This window comes from Nerophis lumbriciformis, linkage group LG32 (assembly GCF_033978685.3).
Source record: "Nerophis lumbriciformis linkage group LG32, RoL_Nlum_v2.1, whole genome shotgun sequence".
Classification (NCBI taxonomy): Eukaryota; Metazoa; Chordata; class Actinopteri; order Syngnathiformes; family Syngnathidae; genus Nerophis; species Nerophis lumbriciformis.
In genome coordinates this window covers 223001-243359 of record NC_084579.2, presented here as the reverse complement: position 1 = coordinate 243359, position 20359 = coordinate 223001, and the positions used below count along the sequence as shown (strand labels likewise).

At 42.7% G+C, this 20359-nt stretch overlaps 1 protein-coding gene across 14 annotated transcripts; it reads left to right on the top strand.

Moving 5' to 3' along the window:
- The first annotated feature begins 465 nt into the window (after positions 1-465).
- Positions 466-20271, top strand: elavl3 (ELAV like neuron-specific RNA binding protein 3). 14 transcript variants are annotated; one of them, XM_061981265.1, is made up of 8 exons: positions 466-960; positions 4299-4515; positions 4581-4684; positions 11983-12136; positions 12262-12490; positions 12839-12892; positions 14025-14063; positions 14711-20271. In XM_061981265.1, exons 1-8 carry the CDS (start codon positions 952-954, stop codon positions 15057-15059), a joined length of 1155 nt encoding a protein of 384 aa, XP_061837249.1. In that variant the 5' UTR covers positions 466-951; the 3' UTR covers positions 15060-20271. The 14 variants fall into 14 exon arrangements, with proteins under 14 accessions (XP_061837249.1, XP_061837250.1, XP_061837251.1 ...); XM_061981266.1 differs by having other exon boundaries at positions 4296-4515; positions 12265-12490; XM_061981267.1 differs by having other exon boundaries at positions 4296-4515; positions 14732-20271.
- Positions 20272-20359: the final 88 nt, after the last annotated feature.

The window sequence follows — 20359 nt, the reverse complement described above, 5'->3', positions numbered from 1 at the left end:
AGACGGATGATTTTGAGGAGGGGTTTTCTAATTTGTTATTCCTACGTCTGCACCTGACTGCCCCCTCCCCACACCGTGCCCCCAGAATGTGGCCATCTGCCTCGCACGCCACATCTCTTGCTAACATCTCCATGCTTTTGTCTGAGGTGCCTTTCACTTTTTTTTTCTCTTTATAACAAAAATAGTATTTGGTGGTTTTGGTGGAAGATGCAGTAATGGGGGGGGACGACACACAAGTGCTGCACCCATCTGTTCAGTGCAGGTGGAGTCCTATTCAGTGTGTGTGTGAAGAGGTGGGGGGGGGGGGGGGGGGGGGTGATCTCTTCCCTGAAGGGGATAATGGCTGAGGAGCACATAGCAATGGCCGCCATGTAGCACCCTCCCTGCACAATTAGCCAATCAGCAGCCGGCAGCAGCGGGCATAAAAGAAGAAGATTGCAGCAGAGGCGCAGAAGGCGACTTGAGCAAGGCATTGCATGCACGCTCAACACAACCAATAACAAGCAGAAAAAGGGTGAAAAAAAAGCAAAAGCTTGGCAGCAGCAGACCAACCAGAAGACAAGCCCTCCTCCTCCTCCTCCTCCTCCTCCTCCCATCCTTGGACACACCCTGCTTCTCTCTCTCTACTATTTGTCATTGCCGCCGTCGCCCACGCCGTTTGGACGGAGAGCTCTTCCTCCTCCATCGTCCTGCAGAAAGCCGCCCGTCTCCTCCCTTCCTCATTTCCACCCTATAGGAGGACCCTAACCCATCTCCAGCAGGCTGAGACCCGCTTCAAAGGCCAAGCTTATTATTTTTTATCTTTTTTTTTTTTTTTTTCCTCCTTTTTCATCTTGGAACTCCGTGGAAAACAAAAAAAGGGGTGCGACGACAGCGCCGAAGCTTGGTGAAGCTTTCGAGATCAACGCGCAGAAGAGGGGAGCTAGTTTTCCTATCCAGTGTACTACAAGAATGGTTACTGTACGTATGACCTCTCCTTTATTCCTCTCTACGTCATGCAGCATCGCCCTGTAAAAACACCACACAAATCCACCGTGGGGATGTTGTGTAGTTGAAATAAACCCGCATCGTGGTGTCATCTTGACGGATGCTTCCATTTTATATTCCCTCCTTGTCGCATCCATCCATCTTTGTGGAGTTGGTTTGTAAAAGGAGGGGAAGAAAATGGGGGTTGGTCGTCTTGGCCACCTCACAAGGATGCGGGAGACAAAACACGAGGCTGCTCCACCCATCCAGCGAGGATGGGGGGGGAAAAAAGGTCAAGTCACTTCATTTTGAGGGAGGAGAGACAGTACGCATCTTCTTTTTTGTTTAAAAAGGATTGCAAATAATGACGCACGCGCAACAGGACGCACATGCATCTCCGACACGGGGCGGCCATGCTTGGCGAGAAAATGGAGACGTGCAGGAGGAGGGTGGGGACAATAAATTGGCTCATGGCCGCCGCTTCTTGTTGGGCGTGTCTCAGATGGACACCAGGGGCCTTTTGGAGCACGCTGCAAAATATCATCCATTTCAAAGACAAACACTCTCCTGCTAAGTGTTAGAAATAATACACGACAAGTGGAGTCATTCTCCACCTTTAGCTGTCAAAGCTTGTGTGTCCTGTAGCCCCCCCCCCCCCCCTTTACACACGCATGGGCCGCAGCCAACACCGGTACCGCAGTGGCAGGCGAATAAAAAAAACAAAAACCGTTGAGTCAGACAACCTTCCCGAGGCTCTTACACAATTCCAAGGACAAGGACGAGCTGAGGCCACCGTGGCAGTAAACCAGCCATTCAATTGACAAACAATCAAACATATATTCATTTTTTATTATGTGTCTTGATTATTATTACCCTAAGGAATGAAGAGTATGTAAAAAAAAACAGGACTCTCATTTTTGCTGCTGATTATTGTACGATTAACTAAAAGATTAACAATTTGCTTTTTACTGTATAAGAGTCATTGTCCTGAGCGGCCGTGCACACGCACAAAGCGCCAGTGTGCGCATTAATATTCATAGTGCTGCCATAGCCCTGTGCTAGAGGCAGAGAAGAAGAGGAACGGGTGGCTCTTTTGTTTGGGGCCTGTCAATACGTTTATTCAGCAGAAAGACAAGCCACGCTGCTGAATGCCTGCAGAGCTTGGAAGCAGGGATATGAATGGGGGAGGAGGAGGAGGAGGAGTGGGGGGGTTAGATTGGCTAGATTTAAATATGTTGAGTTTCATTTCATACAAAAAAAAAGGGGGAAAAGGCAAGAGGGACAATGCAAGAGAAGAGGTTGGGAGATTGCCACTCCCTAATTTCAGCACGCTGGCCAGCGCTCAAACGTCTTTAGTGCTGAATTTACTTGGCTTTTCTTTTTTTTTTTTTTAAACTGATCGATGTGACTTCTGTTATTTTTATTTTTTTTTTTAAATACAGCTGCCACAATAATCCCTTAAACTGCGGCGAGTGTGCCTAATGCCCTTTGTTTGGGATAATCCCGTAATCTGTGCTATTTAGATGGCTCATTTACACTCGGCGGCCGAGCAGCTTTTAAAAAAAAAAGGGAATTGTTTGATATAATAAGGTGATGTGCTTCTCTGAAGAGGGGATGCTCTATGGTGGCAAGGTCAAATTCTTGCACTTTGGAGGAAAATAATATATATGGTAAATATAGCTGAATGTAATGCACACATTTTACAGAATTTCTCTACAAGCTAAGGTTTCATTTCAGATTTTTTTTTTTTTTTTTTTTGGGGGAGCGTCACGTTGGATTGAGTCTTCTCACGTCCATGTAGATTGTCATAACGTGCGATGACTTCGAGTGAGTGTACATCACATAGCCTGCAGTGCTGCGCTGCATTTGGAGCAGAAATGAATTGGCTGGGCTGTTTACATGCACTCAGAGGAAAGGCAAAGGAGAAACAAAAACATGTTAGCCACGTAGCAACTCTCTTTCTCTTCATTTTTCTTGAATGAGAGATTTGATTTGATTACGATAAAGGAGTGTAGGACGCATGTGAGCTGGTTTGCGTGCCAGTCTGGCTTGTTGTGCTGGAGGAGAGGCTGGCCTGGTGTTCGCGTGCGAGTCCGGGCCCATGTGTAGGCCATGTAGCTGATGCGCTACATTAAATATTAAGGGAGATCTCGCAGAACCCCAAAATAGAAGAAAAAAAGAAGGAGTCAGGAAGGCAGGCCACACGGTGCTAGCATAACAAATACAAGTGATTAGACAGCTAACGGTGCTTATTTTGGATTATTCATGCATTTAAAAGATTTTTGACACCTAACAGATGAAATAATCCTGCACAATGAACATTTGACGGGAGTTATATAATTTTACCGCCGAATATTGTGCTTCCCCGCCCTCGCTTGAAATGCTTTTGTCATATTTGGGACACACGCAGTTGCTCATACTGTTAGTAGGCCGTGTCACGTCACATACCGACGCACAAGCGTGTCTTTTCTAATTAACAGCAGCGTGACATCCAGTGGGCATCCTGTCTCGACGTGACGGATTGATTGAAGTCTTTTATTTTTAGCTCTCGCTTGATGTTTTTTTCCACAGTTGTACGTAAGGCCCGACAGTAATAAGAAGGCGGCAGGAGGCACACGGCAAGCTTTAAAGAGTTAAGAGCCGTGCAGAGCCATTAGACACAATGCAGTCTTTGAGGGGCTGTTGCCCGGGCAACCCGAGGGGAGGTGAGGCTGGGAGGAAGACTGCAGGTTGCAGAGACGAGGGGAAGAGGCAGGTTAGGCGCCGCTATTCGTAGAAGAAAAACTCTCCTTTTCATCAGCATATGTGGATTTGACGTATGTGTGAAACTATGCAGAATAATGAGTGAGTTTATATGTGGTTGTTGCTGCAAAGTAGGGTGACATTTGAGCCTTATAGGAAATGTAACACGACAAAAAAAAGAAGTTTCTGCCGTTACTTGAGAAATCCATCCATGTTCTACCGTTTGTCCCTTTCGGGGTAGCGTGGGGTGCTGGAGCCTACCTCAGCTGCTACTTGAGAGCAAATGAGGCGACATGATGGGGCGCGGTACACAAAGAAAAAGCATATGACCATTTTTCATGGAGTGATGTAATTGTCTTTGACCCTGCGAGAGGAGAGGGGGATGGGGAGAGAAGGGGAAAAGGGACTGTGACATCTGCAGGACCAGAGGCAGAGGAAGAGAGGCGGGGGGGATGGAAGGATATTCAATCAGCTCTCGCATCCATCTCCATTTTAGCAATGCTGATTCCTGACCTTTTCCGTCAGACAAGGCCGAAAGAGGGCCTGTCCTTTTTTTTTTTTTTTCCTGACGCCGCCGTCTCCCTCAGCAGATAATCAGCACCATGGAAACCCAGGTGTCCAACGGTCCCAGCGGAACCAGCCTGCCCAACGGCCCCGTCATCAGCACCAACGGCGCCACGGACGACAGCAAAACCAACCTGATTGTCAACTACCTGCCTCAGAACATGACGCAGGAGGAGTTCAAGAGCCTCTTCGGCAGCATCGGGGAGATCGAGTCGTGCAAGCTGGTCAGGGACAAGATCACGGGTAAGGGAATGTGCACCCGCTCGGGTTCTGGAACACCGATCACAGCTTTTGCCCTCTTTTCGCAGGTCAGAGTCTGGGCTACGGCTTCGTCAACTATGTGGATCCGAACGACGCGGACAAGGCCATCAACACGCTGAATGGGCTCAAACTGCAGACTAAAACAATCAAGGTGAGAAGAAGACCACAAGAGAGGAAGTGGACATTTTGTCAAGAGCGACAGACGTGGCAGAAGGCAAGGGGAGGAGGAGGCAGAAGGCAGCGGCGAGGAGAACAAAGAAAGGGGTGAAAAGCGGAGGTCAGAAAGCACGCGGGGGTTATTGTGATGGAAATGTAATTAGGGAGGCCTGGTTGTGCTGCACCCAGGGTTCAAGCCAGGTTAGCCCTGCCCCCATCTGCCTCCGATCGGGGCTAATTAGGAGCTCGTCTTTGTGCCCAAATCAGATGAAAGAGTGAGGGAGGAGAGCACATCCTGTCTCAAAGTAGATGAGTGGAAAAAAGTGTGGCGCCGCAAAGAAATGGAATCTCCCGCAGAGCAGAGCAGAGCAGAGCAGGTGATGGTCCGCCAGCTGCCCGCTGACGAGGCGTTAATTCTGACTCGTGACTGCAGACATGAAGACTCGGCTGGGAGGACCGGGCGTACGGACGCTCCTTTAGGAATTCTTCTAGTCCTGAAAAGGGTCACAGTTTGACAAGCCCTACTCTTGTGTCCCGGGCGGCACTGAGCTCGGGTTGGCTTGAAATTTCTCAGTCTTTAACCGGACCACCGCCATATTTGGCACACACACACGTTGAGGGGACTGACACGCACATGTGAGCAAGGTTGCTTGAAAAACATGGCTGCCATACAGAAACATATCCTGAAAAGGGGCACGGACTAAATGTGCTCAAGTCATCAATCATGTACAGGTGTGTGTCATCGCCACACACACACACTTGCTATGTTTACATCACCTCAAATATTGCTTGGATTCAGTTGAAACCGGCTTTTTAAAACACATGCAGAATACTAAATTATTGACTGTTCAAATATCTAGATAAGATTGTTTTGAAAAATAAAAAAGTAAAAAAAAAAGTTTAAAAAAAAGCCATTTAAAGTGCGCAGAATATGAAGTTTATTTAATAATGTAACATGTCATTATTCACAAAAATATAATTATAAATCTGTCACATTTTTCCTCACTTTAGAGTGTAAAGTAGAGATTATCTGATACACTTGGATTATCATTTATCAGTGATACGAATCATTATAATACATCTTTTTTTTTTAGTTATATTATTATTAGTGCATCTATTGGGATTTAAGTCTCCTATCTTTAAAACCCAATGACACCTGTGTTCCTAACTCTGATCAAAGGTCTTTGAATGCACCAAAGTTATGGTTAATAAGATGCAAAAGTGAAACTTATATATAACTTTCTCCTACAATATGCTGCCACATAGATGTGACTTTTATTCTAGCACTTCATCCTTGCTCCAAAATGCTGTCTTAAAGCTTAAAGGTGAGCTATGAAGTTTTTTCGAGTGATGTGTTGTAAGCGAGGTTTGCACTATCCAGGTGGAACAAAGCATTTCATAATGTTGATGGGGGATATAGCTTTTCTTAGACGCTCTTAATTTGATTGAACCAACTTTATCATTGAATTTTCACAATTTCTTCTCAACATTTATGATGACTATTTTTTTTCCAAACTTTAGAGAAGCCCTTTACATATATACTAGCATTTCTTCCAAAGCATTGTAAGCACAACCAATAGGGGCATCACAAATGTCATGTAAAAGTCTGATGAAAACACCATCAAGTCCTCTAAGGAAGAATTATGATATACTGTATTACATCTGTTTGGGGCTAAAAGGACCGTTTTTACAAATTAATCCAATGACCTTTGGAGTCATACTTGGCTCACAGGCCATAGTTTGCCAACCCCTGCTTTTTGATTGATTGAGACTTTTATTAGTAGGTTGCACAGTGAAGTACATATTCCGTACAATTGACCACTAAATGGTAACACCCCAATAAGTTTTTCAACTTGTTTAAGTCGGGGTCCACTTAAATTGATTCATGATACAGATATATACTATCAGATATATACTATCATCATAATACAGTCATCACACAAGATCATCACATTGAATTATTTACAATCCGGGGTGTGGAGGTTGGGTTTGGTTGTTATCATCAGTCATCAACAATTGAGAACAGAGAAATGGATATTGAAACAGTGTAGGTCTGACTTGGTAGGATATGGACAGCAAGTAGTAGTATAGAGAGATTGACAGATTGACAGAGAGACAGAGAGAGTATCTGCATTTGATTGTTAACAATCCGGGGAGGGTGTTAGTTTAGGCTTGTAGCTGCCTGGAGGTGAACTTTTATTGGACAGCAGTGTCAAAGTGGGGGTGTACTTTTTCTGATATTTAAATAAGTAATGAATTAAAACACATTTAAAAATACCTATCATCAAAATAGCCGTGAAAGTTCAAGAATAATGTGGCTTGAATGAAATCAAATGTCTGGGACTACACCCTATTAAAAACACAAAATGGGTTGTTCCACCTGGCTAGCGACAAACCTGACTTCAAACACTTAAATCTGCACAAACGTCCCAATGCCAACAAAGCTCACCTTTAAGCATTCACACAAAGCACCAGCATTTTAGAATTGGCAGAAAAAAGGAATAGTAGCAAGGTAAAAATGTAATAACTATTGGTGGCAGCATAAGAGAAAGTCATGTTTTAAGTTTCACTTTCGCATCTCATTGGCAACAACTGTGGTGCGTTCAAAGACCCTCCACACAAGTTACAGACAGAGGAGTCACTAGTCTTCATAGACAGAGGGAGATGCAATAATAATAATCATAATGATGTGTTATCATGGTTCATTCACTGTAGGATAGGTCTTTATTGTCATTGCACAAGCACAACGAAACTATGTTTTCTGCACAAACCCGTTCAAGATTAGACAAACAAACAGTGTACGGGGTTACAGAACAGGAACGTTGATGGGTCGCCACGAGGCGCCTCGTAAAAGGTGGGAAAAAGGTAAAACTCTGGGGAAGACGATGAGTAAAAAAATACAATCTAGACTGGGCTCCTAAGAGGGCCTAGTCTGGAGTGGTTAAAAACCTCCATGCCACGCACACATAAACATGTTACATATAATCACGACAACTCCCAACAGAGGGGGGGAGTTGGGGCCCTGGAGGTCGACTGCTGCTATGAAGCGCTGCCAGCCGTCCATCACCCACGTAATTAACTAATCTCTACTTGACACATTCATAATCATATTGAAATCAAAACCAAAATATTTAGGGGGATGTATCTAGAAAATGTTCTAGATTTGTTAATGTCATCTTTAAAAGGTCAAAAACCTAATGAAGGTATTTTAAAAAGCTGGTTTTAACAAGATCTAGCATTAATTTGTAAAAATATCAACTGTGTGTGTATGGGGCGGCAATGTTGGGTTTAGTGTGGGATGGGTGGGCTTTTGTGTTGCCCCTGCACAAGGAGCACTACTTTGATAATACCATGCTTCTATTTACTACAAACATGCGAGGAGCACGGGCTTTGCTCCAGTTCTGAATAGACGCCGGGCGAGGCCTTGGACTCGGGGGCGTGAGGGGGGCATCTGCAGCAGTGGAGGGGTGGAAGGGGGTCGAGCTGACAGGATTAGAGGCCATATGGGATTCAGGCACCATCTGTAGTGTGGGAGAGGCAAGGAGAGGGTTAATTATAGGGCAGCCTTTGCTCCCCTAATGGAAAGAGTCCCCCCGCCTCCTCTCTGGGACCCCCTAATCACTGTGCAGCACAACCCTCCTGCACAATGGACGTGTTTGGTGACCACCTTTATTCAAGATATCAGACATGAAAAGTAGTGAATGTCGACAGACATTTCAGCCAGTCCTGTCAATCGGGAGAGAGTGTGTGTGTTTAAAGGGTTGTCAAGTCTTGTGATGTGATGATTTACGCCGTTTGCCAGTCGAGCAGTCTCCCCACACCCACCCCGGGAGGACTGAGACAAAGGAAAAGAGGCATGGCCAGTGAAGGCAGCCTATCTCAGACAACACACACACTGTCTCTCCGTCGCACACAAACACAACAACATATTGTTTCATGTTCCTCTGCTTAGGAGAGGAGAGCAACATAAGGGATGGACACAGAAGCACAGATGCAACCACCACTAATGAGTGGGAACACACAAACACTTAAGGTTTATTGTTGTGTTGTTGGAAAACAAAATGGGCCATGTTGTACCCGACTGATTCAATTGGCAGTCTTCTTTGCTGGAAAAGACACTAAATGAACCAGTGGTACTTTGGGGTGTAACGGTACAGTTTGGTACGTACATCGCTTGGGTTCATGCTTAGCTTTCATGATTTTTCAAAAAACAGAAGGTAATTCTCCCAACAACAAAAAAAGAAAAACTACCTTGCATATCATTGGAGTGCCCAAACAAATAAGCCACCATGGGGGCAAAGAAAGTTGCGAGTGCCAGCACTTAGACAAACAAATGAGAAACACTACTAAATTAATGAAATAATAATTACCAAGGTGGCTCTCCGCTCAATGCCAACAAAAGTCAAGGTGATATAGACAATATAAATGATATAACTACGAGAGAGCTTTCAATACCATCGTTATATTGTGATCATGCATGCTGATGACACAGTCTGGCTGTGTCTCGCAAATTTCACAGCGACAAGCTAACAGCCACGTCCTCCACGCAACGTAGCGTCCTTGCTAGCGGCTAACGTACCTCCACCGTACAAAGCCACTTTTATGTCAGTAATCCTCACCTCCAAGGCGGCTAATAAACTACGTTTCTGACAAGTATTATCACTGGAGGATGACGAATAGCGCAACATGCTAACTGCTAAGCTAGAGCTCTTGAAAATAAACAGGGTTGGGTGGATTGATACAAATATCAGTATATGGTCCAATATATTCTCATATAATCTTTTGCCGTTTTTGTTATTGTTTACAAACTCAGGAAATAAGTCCCTGGAGACAGGAGGGTTTTAAGGGCAAAAACCAAATGATTTAAATCAGAGCCAATAGTAGGACATAATATAAACATTTAATTGATATTGTTTTTGCCTGATTATAATAGTGGTCCAAAATTCTCTCGTTCAATGATGTTGAACATTAGAATGATCAGTATCAGCATTGGTGTGACCAATACTGCCCATGTAACTACTTGGTATCGGATCGATACCTACATTTGTAGTGTTGTCCTAAAGTATCCAAAAAACAAAGAATAAGTGCTTATTACATTTTAACAGAAGTGTCGATAGATACATGTTACAGCACACAGTAACCAGATATTAAAAGGGGAACTGCACTTTTTGGGGGAATTTTGCCGATCATTCACAATCCTTATCTAAGACAAGAACACGTTTCTCTTTTTTTATGCATTCTATATACTAAAAAAATTGCGACCAAAAATCCGCTTACAATGGAGCCTATGGGAGTGGCTATTTTGCCTATAACGCTCTTAAAAAAACACCCAAACACCTCCATTAAGGTTTTATATACATGCTGTAAGTATATATATCATGTAACGGGCACATTTATAACACCATTTCATATTTACGTATTTTGATCATTTTAAGCATCATTTAAAAACGCATCAACTTTGCTTTTTTTCCCCACGACATCACTGATCATTACTCACTGCCGACTTTATTAGAGACAACAAACATATAATAAAACATCACTTACTGTACAATGTCTGCTGTCATTAGGATGCCGACTGCTAGAACATTGTTCTATTCCCGTTTTAGATGAAAAATTGCTCAGAATCCTCGCTAAGAACAGAGTGGCAGAATCTAGCGTCTTTTCGTGTCGTTCTCGCCATTTCCGGGTCTAAATTGGCTGTCAAAGTGTACCAAAAATGTCGGATTATATTTAACTTCGAAGGAGAAGGGAAGCGAGGAAACAGCAGACCACTCAATGATGTAAACATTGGCACACATGCTTTTGATCACGCCGCCGCTATAAATAGTTTGTCTGGGTTAGCACTTATATTAACAATATTACTAATAGTTGGTTAATATTCAAGTCACGAAATGTAAATTAAGTATTGTTGGTGCTTTTTGGATGTTTTTTTATTGGGTTTTATAGGCGGAATAAAGGACCTCCAATTGACTCTGCTTTAGCGGACTTTTACATATGTTTATTTACGAGTTAGAATGCATTAAAAAATATGTCTGTAATGTCATGTTTTTCATAATGATTGTGAAAGATAGGCAACATTTAAAATTGTTTTATAGTTCCTCTTATAACAGTAAATTAGCAAGTAGATTAGTAATTGTTTGGAGAAAATAATACAAACAGAACTGTCACAATTTGTTACCACATATGTCAGCAGCTAAATTAGGAGCCTTTGTAAACTTTATAGACTTTGAAATGGTTCTATTACTGTATATGCCAAATATTATATTGTGATATACATTATCACAGGGGGCTGCACTATACATCACAATATAGATTTTAGGCCAGGGATATTAAGCAGGGGGGGGCAACATTTCCAGAAAGCTAAGGACAAGGGGTCTTCACTATATTATCTTATTTTGTATGTTCTGGAGAACCAATGTCCTCTACAGTAGACATTTGATTTTGATGTATTTTGTCAATAGTTACAGGAGCTTTCTGCTATTGTCTGCAAAAAAAGCTAGTCAAAGATCATCTTTACGAAGGCACCCTGATGTTTTTAAGAATCTGCTGCAAGAACGGGGAGTCTCTCATAACTGAAAATAGTTAAATAGCCCAAATTATGAAAAAAAGAGAGGACCTAAAATGGAACTTTGAGGGACACCCATAGTAAGTTGAACAAATGACTACTGACTGCAACTGAAGTAAACAAGCTCCAGCAACACCTTAGTTACATAAATCACATTACCAAAAAAATGTGTAACTGCCAAAAAGGAGAAGGCTTAAAGGGGCGACTCACAAATTTGGGCCCCAGTGTTCATCAAGGTTCAATGACAATGCAAGGATCTGCCAATGTGTTTGGAGCTGTCCAAGTTCCTCTATACAACAGGAACACTCTTGTATTTTTAGGAATTTTCTGTAAAAATGTTTGTCTCACAAGTTTTGAACTGAACTCGCAGGCTGGTATGTTGTCATTCGCGGGCCGGATTTGGCCACATCAAGACACCACTGTATTCTATAATAGTTTCTTTGAAGGAAAATGTAACAACGCAGACAAGTGGAACAATAGAAGTTTGAACTGTTTGAATGATTGTTTACTTTTTAGGAAATGAAATACTCATTAATAGTTCCAGCTTGTCGCCCTATTCACCAACTGTTTTCTCTTGGCACAATATTTGTTTACGGCCTAGACGCAAGGCAGTATAAACACATGTACCATTACACCCCGGGTAGAATTGTATATTTGTGTTCGATTTCATGCCTTAAGTGGTATAAAAATGAGGCACCAGACTGATGTAATGTCTTGGGGATTTGTAGGTATCATACGCCCGACCGAGCTCGGCGTCCATTCGTGACGCAAACCTTTACGTCAGTGGACTCCCCAAAACCATGAGCCAGAAGGACATGGAGCAGCTCTTCTCCCAATACGGTCGCATCATCACATCCCGCATCCTAGTGGACCAAGTTACAGGTATAGCCTTATTGGCTTTTGCAAACATCACGTCTCCTTGGATGACCCTCCTGTCAGACTGGTGCCCATCACTGGCCGCCCTGGATGCCAAGGTAGTAACATTGGCGTGTTATTCTTATTCGGAGCAGGCATATCACGAGGAGTGGGCTTCATCCGGTTTGACAAGCGAAACGAAGCGGAGGAGGCCATCAAGGGCCTGAACGGACAGAAGCCTCTGGGCGCCGCCGAGCCCATCACTGTCAAGTTTGCCAACAACCCCAGCCAGAAGACGGGCCAGGCTTTGCTGACTCAGTTGTATCAGACGGCTGCTCGCCGCTACACAGGGCCACTGCACCACCAGACGCAACGATTCAGGTACTGACACTACGAAGGAACTTGCCCGCGGGACCACCACTAACATCGACTGTCTGCTTGAAGGGGAACTTAACTTTATTAAGAACTTACGAGGTTTATTCATGAATGAGTCTGACAATGCTAAACTATTTGATAACAATGCCAGCTGTGTCAAAATGTCATAGTTCTACTATGGAAGGGAATATCATTCATGGCTCAACAGTCTCTTACCAACCCCTAACTACACTTTTTAGCTCATAAATCCTCTGGCAGTGTCTAGTGGCACAACACAACTTGTAGACTAAAATTCTGGCGTGTGCATTATCCTTAAAACAATATCTCTTTCTCTGATTTTCTTTGAAACTGCAGCGTGATCCCTTCTCTTGGAAAGGGACCAGATCCAAATAGCAGCTCAAAACCAATGTAAGAGACCAGATTTTTACCATAAAAAACACTTAAGTAACTATAAACCACTGCTGAACATGCTGAACCTACAGTAGAAATCTTGCTAACACTTCATTGGTATTTCCTTTACTGCTTTCACTACAAAATAATATTCTTGGAAAACCACACAGAGATTATTTAAGTGAAGGAGAAGACGGTGTAGGGATGTTGTTCAGTCATTAGATATAAAGTTAAGGAATATTTAAGGGGCAAATAAACTCAAGTCAGTTAGCCTGCGTTCACACTTGTAGTCCGCCAGTCTGGTTTGGACCCAAAGTTTTTCAAAAAGATACTTGGTGCGCACTTTGGTGCTATTCGTTTGGCGTTCACACTGGTATTTTTGTCATGGGACCAAAGAGCATGCAGGAAAATGATTTGATTGGGCCATCTTTAGTGACTTAACTCAAAAATGACTAAGCACAATGTCATCTGATGCATTGAAAAATATGTTTACTTTTATATTCTACTGCGGTACACAAATATTCAATTCATTAATGCTTCTATCGAAAATGGGTGTAAAATTGATCAACCCAACATCAATCAGTTGACTCAGCACCTGGGTTTTATCTACTACGGACATTGGCTCTTTTAGACTTATCACGGCGAGGATACACCATAATAAAAGGTCTGTACAATAAATATATACGTCAACTCTTCACGAATCATGCGTCTTGCTTTGCAGGTTTATGGCACCATTAAGTATATTTTTACCAGCTTAGATTTCACAACATTTTTAAAGAGCGCTGTTGTCACACACAGAGAACAAGGACAACACTTTTTCTCTTACATTCTTGTATATTTAGTGGTCATTTTAACACTGGTCCGTGTCTTTGCTCTGCGTAGCATTCACATTTAGGACCGAGAGAACCAAACCGCACCTCAGTTCACTCGCGTGTTCGGATGATCCCGGTCAAAGCAAATGCGCCAGAGTTTCATTCAACCCGAGCAAACCAGACAAGTGTGAACGCAGTCTTAGTTTTTGGTTGGTGTGGAGCTGCCTTGCAATGAAGGATGCCCCCAGCTACATGTCAAAAAGTGAACGGCCATCCCTTCCTTGTAGGTCTCCTAACTAACTTCTCCATCCCCCTTCACTCTCCCTCTTGCATTGCAGACTCGACAATTTACTAAACGCCAGCTACGGAGTCAAGAGGTAAATGCCAAAAAAAAAGTGTACTTTCAAAAGCATCCATGCCTAAAATAAAACCTCAAACAAAGTGCCCGGAATACCATCTGCTGACTTTCTCAAATCAGACTGTTAAAACAGCAACAATAGCCTTCTTATCACAGCAGGGTATTCTGGCATGGCTTTGTTTCAACCTTTTCAGTTTTTCTATCATTTGAAATCGAAAGCAATAATTGACTTGATTTATAAACTAACATTGTCCGTTTGAGTTGCTTTAATGTCCCCCTTTTATTCACCACCAGCATGGACATACCAGATTCCGTTTCCGTCTGTTTGCTCCAGTTTTTGTATGATTTGACTCTTAATTTGCTTTTCATCCCTCTCTAGGTTTCTGTGTTTCGTTCACTCCTGTGCTTTCAGTTGAACATTGTGATTCATGTGTGGAATTCTTGCAGACGGGCTTTGGTCAGCAGAGACAATAAGCAGACTGTGTGGGTGTCTTACGTGTCCTCAGGGCACTCGGTGTCATTTTGTATGAAAGCAGGTAGTTTGGAGCTGCTATTGTGCAGCGGAAGAGACGGGGTCCTCTGACTCCTTACCCTAGCTTAACTTCTTCCAGAGCTAGTGTAGAGCACTGAATGTGACGTGGAACTTCAGAATGACACCCATGGTAGCTCTCCCACTCTCTTCCCCAGATTCTCCCCCATCACAATCGACAGCATGACCAGCCTCGCCGGCGTAAACCTGACCGGGCCCACCGGAGCCGGCTGGTGCATCTTCGTGTACAACTTGTCGCCCGAGGCGGACGAGAGCGTCCTGTGGCAGCTCTTTGGGCCTTTTGGCGCTGTCACCAATGTCAAGGTCATCCGTGACTTCACCACCAACAAATGTAAGGGCTTTGGTTTTGTCACCATGACCAACTACGACGAGGCCGCCATGGCGATCGCGAGCCTTAACGGCTACCGCCTGGGGGACCGTGTGCTGCAGGTTTCCTTCAAGACCAGCAAGCAGCACAAGGCCTAAGGGAGGGGCCTGCTGGCGCCAGCACCTTTGACCTGCACAGGGGGGCTAAATGAGCTCCCCGTGCCATCACTCTATTTATGGGCCTGGACTGAGTCTCTCTGTGACGCTTTCTCACACAAATCCACACTATATAATCGCAAAAACACACACATAGTGACACACATGACCAAACAGATCCATAAGCAAGCATCCACAAGTCAGGAGTTTCATACAAACACAGCAGTGGAGTTTTTCTGTTCTCTTTCCACGACATGCTAGTCCTTCCCTGTCTTTGCCTGGATTGAATTAGACGGGGTACGTAGCTGCTTTGTTGGGTAGGGGAGTAAGAGCGATCTATTTAGGAGACAGTCTAACGAATGTGACAAAGAATGTTCTTTGATTGAATTCAGGCAAATGATGGCAACTGATGAACAAAAAAAAGACCAATAGCGATCAAAAATTTTTCAACGAATATGTGCAATTTACTTCAAAACTTTGACCCCCACATCATCTCTCCCGTTATCTTGCTTTGGAGAGGATGCAGTCACTTTTTTTTTTCTACACTCGGGGCATTTTGAAAATCAGTGACTTTTTTTAATATCAAAGAAAATGAAATGAAAAACAGTGTTCTCTTATATACATCTATCAAAATATAACTATATATTCAATATTTAAGGTGGTAATAATAGCCGAATATGTAAGCATTTTCTAAAAACCTTGACTACTGTTTCCTGACGTGCTTTATTGAGGCGGTAAAGGCAGTTTCTCTACCCCTGTGCAAGTTTGTTAGTGCTGACCTAATGTGGCATAAAGTAAGTGAGCTCATTAATCCGGGAACAAAAATTTGCCTGATAGCCATAAGAATCACCCCCCCCCCCCCCCCAACACTTCCTAACAAAAACAGATTACACAAACGAGCAAAAAAAAACCCCAAAAATATATTTTCTCGGGCCAGATTAAAGAGAAGCAGACTTTCTGTGAACTTAAGAGCTGGGTGGTGACGGCGTACTTTAGAAACGGTCTTGATGGGCTTGACTTTGACAAACGGAAAAACAGCGGGTTTTTGCATCGTTTTGTGAACCTTAATATGGCTTGAAAAAATAGGACTAGAACTGCGTATCTGACTGGTGTGAATGCTGCCACACCCAAGAAAAGCCACATTGATGTGTTGAAAAGATATACTGACCAACGACTTGGCACGCTGCAGAGAGATATCACACAAAAACCTCAAAGAGTACTTGTCAGTCTACTTACCCCTGATAAAATCCTCCAAAACATAGCTGCAACTTGCAGTTCCATAAAAACAACCAAACATTGACTGCAAGCAAAGCCATCCTGCAGTTCTCTGGTATGATTCGATATGCCAAACAAGACAGCCCTCATGGTCTGGATACAGAGCTACTGACACGATAGACTGACCAATGACTGACCAGGTCTGTAGAGAGATATTTGCTACAAACCTTAAAGAGTACGACCATTATTTTTCAGTCAAGTGCGCATGATAAAATCCTCCAAAACACAAAAACAAAGCTATCCGGCAATTCCGAATGTTGCCAAAACCAAGAAAGCGCCTGTGGTCAGGACGATACAGAGCTACTGATATGATAAGATCAAAGACTGAGCAGGTCTGCAGAAATATCACTTGAAAACTTCAAAAAGCCCCCCTATTGTTCACCAGTCTAGTACATGCAGTTCAAAAAACAACCGACTGAGCATCGACCACGAACAAAGATATTGGGCTATGTTGAAGACTATCAGTGCCCCCCAGCTTTTCTGACGAGATGGTTTTTGCATCAATTTGAACATTCCCAAACCCAAGAACATGGTCAGGATGATACAGGACTTCTGACAGACTGACCAATGACTGAGCAGGTTTGCAGAGCAATATCAATTCATCATCAAAGTAGTCCCCTGATAGCGTCCTCCAAAAGTTGTAGCAAGATGCAGTTAAAAACCGACCAGACATCAGCCGCAAGCAAAGACACCGGGCATCGTAAAAGACTATCCCTCTAGGAAGAAGACTAGCAGCTTTGCCCGATGCTTCTCGGTCGTAGCTTCTTTCAAACAACTCCTAGAAGCATTGAACTGCCACCCTCGAACAAAAAAAGAGAACTGCGCAACATCAAGATGGCAAATAAGTGTCACATTTGTTGTTCTGTCTACAAACAAGAGAACGGTATTCGGTTTGTTTCGCGCTTCTCAAAATATCTCCAACCCAGCTCCCTTAAGGGAACATTAAGCATGCCCCGTCTATCTGAAGTGTCTGTCACAGACCCGACGTAAGCTCTTCCATGGGGAAGGCTCACGTCTTTCACTATCAAGACATCTGCACATGATAATAGATTTAAATAGGGTCAACTATATTCAAGACATTTTCTGTTTGTTGCTTTTCTAAATGACGCTGTGTTAGCCAAAGAGAACGATCTCTTTGAAAGGATTACATTAGAGATAGATCTATTTTTATACATACAAAGGAACGAGACCTTGTGCTGAATTTTTACAGATTCTTAAGCTTGGGGGGAAAAAAATTGGGACATCGCATGGCTTTACTTTAAACCCTCTGATGTTTGCAAAGCGAGGGGTGGGGAACAGTGTTCGGGTGGGGATCTAGGGAAAGGGGGGCATAGGAACACTGTATCGCAGAACAACTTAAACCGCTCGCCCGCGCTGAACTTGACAGTTAAGACAAAAAGAAGGGAATCTGACGTAAACAAATAGGTCAAGCTTAACAGTTCGGGATAGCCATGACACACGCATCTATGCTTTTTGACCGCGCCTCTCGTCCTGAATTTGTGCTCTGAGAAGCTGCGGTGAGACCATCTCATTGCCCACAACTGACAACCCGGATCGCTGTTTGCAAGCGGAAAAAAGGGGATTCTAGTGACAATGCGGCTTTTGCTGAGCACGATCCTTTAGATAGATTTGCATTTTTTCTGCCAAAGAGTTTGCTTTGCAAGTCAGTGTAACTTTAACATCCCCAGATTAACTGCTGTACAAATCCGTAATAGATTCCGTGAGGACCCCACTGTGTTTGAAGTTCTCACGTTTTGAATGCGCATCGTTTTGTGGCCCCGATGCTGAAACATCACAGCAGCAAGCAAATCCCATTTGCACACGTTTCACACGAGACATCCAAATGCTAAAGAAGCATATCAGAAACAAGCCATGAATCATATCACCTCTCGACAAAGGAACAAATAGTAAGCATTTGATACGGAACACCTCCCCCGACATTTCTATCATTTGCGATTGGATCTCTAAAAGTAATGCTTCAAAATATTCATTCTTTTGATGTCACTGCTTCATCGACTGCTAATAGGCCAATCTTTGCCGGCAAACAAAGCACCAGTAGGAGCCCAAGATTATAAGGCACCGGTGTAAACCTTCCCTGTTTGCGGTCTATTCACTGACCTTCACCCATCATGTACAGCGAAGATCTCGCCCAGGAGAAACAGGAAACAGTACCACCGCACTGCTTGAGCGACAACAATAATCGTTTAAATAAAAAAAAGACAAAAAAACTTTCCTATGGAACAGTAAGTGCAATGTGCTTTGTTTTTATATTGACTGAGAACAAATGATATATATTTTTAAAAAAAGAAATTAAACGTCACACTGAAAAGGTCTGCAGAATAGCGAAAGGAACACGAAAAAGGAAAAAGAAAAAAAAAAGACAGCGAGGGAAGAGATCAGATGCGAGCCGGCTCGTTAGGAGAAATCAAACGAGAGCTCTGATCTGTAAATTTCCATAACGACCTCCTCAGCCCCTAATTTGTGCTCTGACCATGCAAATTGTCTGACTTAATAGAGCAATCCTCAGTGACCTCAAAAGGAATACTGTCTAATATATCATCAGTTTTAGCCCATGTCAACTTCAAATATCTTTTTTCGTAATTTATTGATTTCATTAACATATCAGGACTCACTTGTTGAATTTGTGTATTTGTGTTGTTGATGTTGCCATAGGAAACACATATGGGTCAAGATTATGTTTGGTTGCATTGATTGAGTATGCTTTCTTTTCCTTCCATTATCAAATTAGTTGCAGTTTTTTACAGTGTATGCAGATTTTAGACTTAGATTATTTTCTTTCAATCAAGCTGTGTTTCGATTGTGTTTGTAAAAGTCTGTGGTAGCTTTTGTTGCAACATGAAAAAAATAATTTAAACAGAAAAAATTCAAAAATAGCGCCGACAAACTTGTATTATTTGGGCGACTTTAAGCTTGTAGTTTTAACTTATTGTTAACTTAAAAAACTATTTATTATGATTATTATTATTGCCTCGTATAACGTATGTTTTGTGTATATTTATGGTTTATTTTGTTATATTTGCAAGGTTAAAAGACTTTTGAGTTTTTGCCAAAATTGTGGTTACACCATTTCGTTTCTTGAGAAAAAAAAGGGGAGGGGGGGCAAATAGAAAAACAGCTTTAGAAGTACGATCTGGAAACGTTCTCCATAGTCAAAGAATGCACTGCTATATTTAACTAATTGAAGTGTATAAACATACATGCTGTGTGCTAGATGTTATGCCTTTACTGCCTGTGTTCTGTCTGTCTTGTTCAATGAAAATATTTTAATTATTTAATCTAATCACAGTCTTGTTTTTTCAAACGCTCAGCGAGCCCCCGAGACACGGCACAGCCGCCCCACCACCACCTTCTTTCAGGAGTAGGAGGGGGCGGGGGTTGTCCCTCACAAGATGCTTTCCTGCCTGCTCATGCTTAAAGGCTGAAAATAGAATGAATTTATTACGATCCTCCAAAACTATTTGTGCAAAGTCAAATGGTTCTTTTTGGCCAAGAGTTTATGAATGGCAAGCAGCAGGAAGGTCTTCTTGTTGAAAAGAGGGGAACCGGGCGGACGGGGGGGGGCACGTGGTCCTTCTGTTTTTCAACCAACTGTATTTTGTGTCTATTTATTTAGAAGAGGGGACGCAGTATACGTAGTGATGTTTTTCTTACATTTTTCCTGGAATGGTAGAACAAATCAAAAACGATCAAAGTAGCGGGAATACAAAAAAAAAAAAACACTCATACTTCCAGACATGACCAAACGAGCAATGAAAAAAAAAATTCAAAGAGGTAAAAGAAAAAACACACAAAACCTTTCAGTTTAGTCTAGGAAATTTACTACTGGGATTTCAGCTGAAGACGCTTGAAGACTTTTTCATGGAATTGTTTGATTATTTGTACTTTACATGCCAGAAAAAAATAAAAGTTACAAATATGACTGGCCCCACTTTGTTGACTACCAATAATTATGCCGCACTGTCGCTTTAGGAATGATGGTCTTAACAAGATGCTGGTTGAAATGTTTA

What these genes read in the sequence shown, in the direction of transcription:
- elavl3 (XM_061981264.1), top strand. An exon ending in CACCAGACGCAACGATTCAG is followed by an intron (nt 12,491 to 12,838) that starts GTACTGACACTA and finishes TTGAAACTGCAG; the next exon opens with CGTGATCCCTTCTCTTGGAA. An exon ending in AATAGCAGCTCAAAACCAAT is followed by an intron (nt 12,893 to 14,024) that starts GTAAGAGACCAG and finishes CTTGCATTGCAG; the next exon opens with ACTCGACAATTTACTAAACG.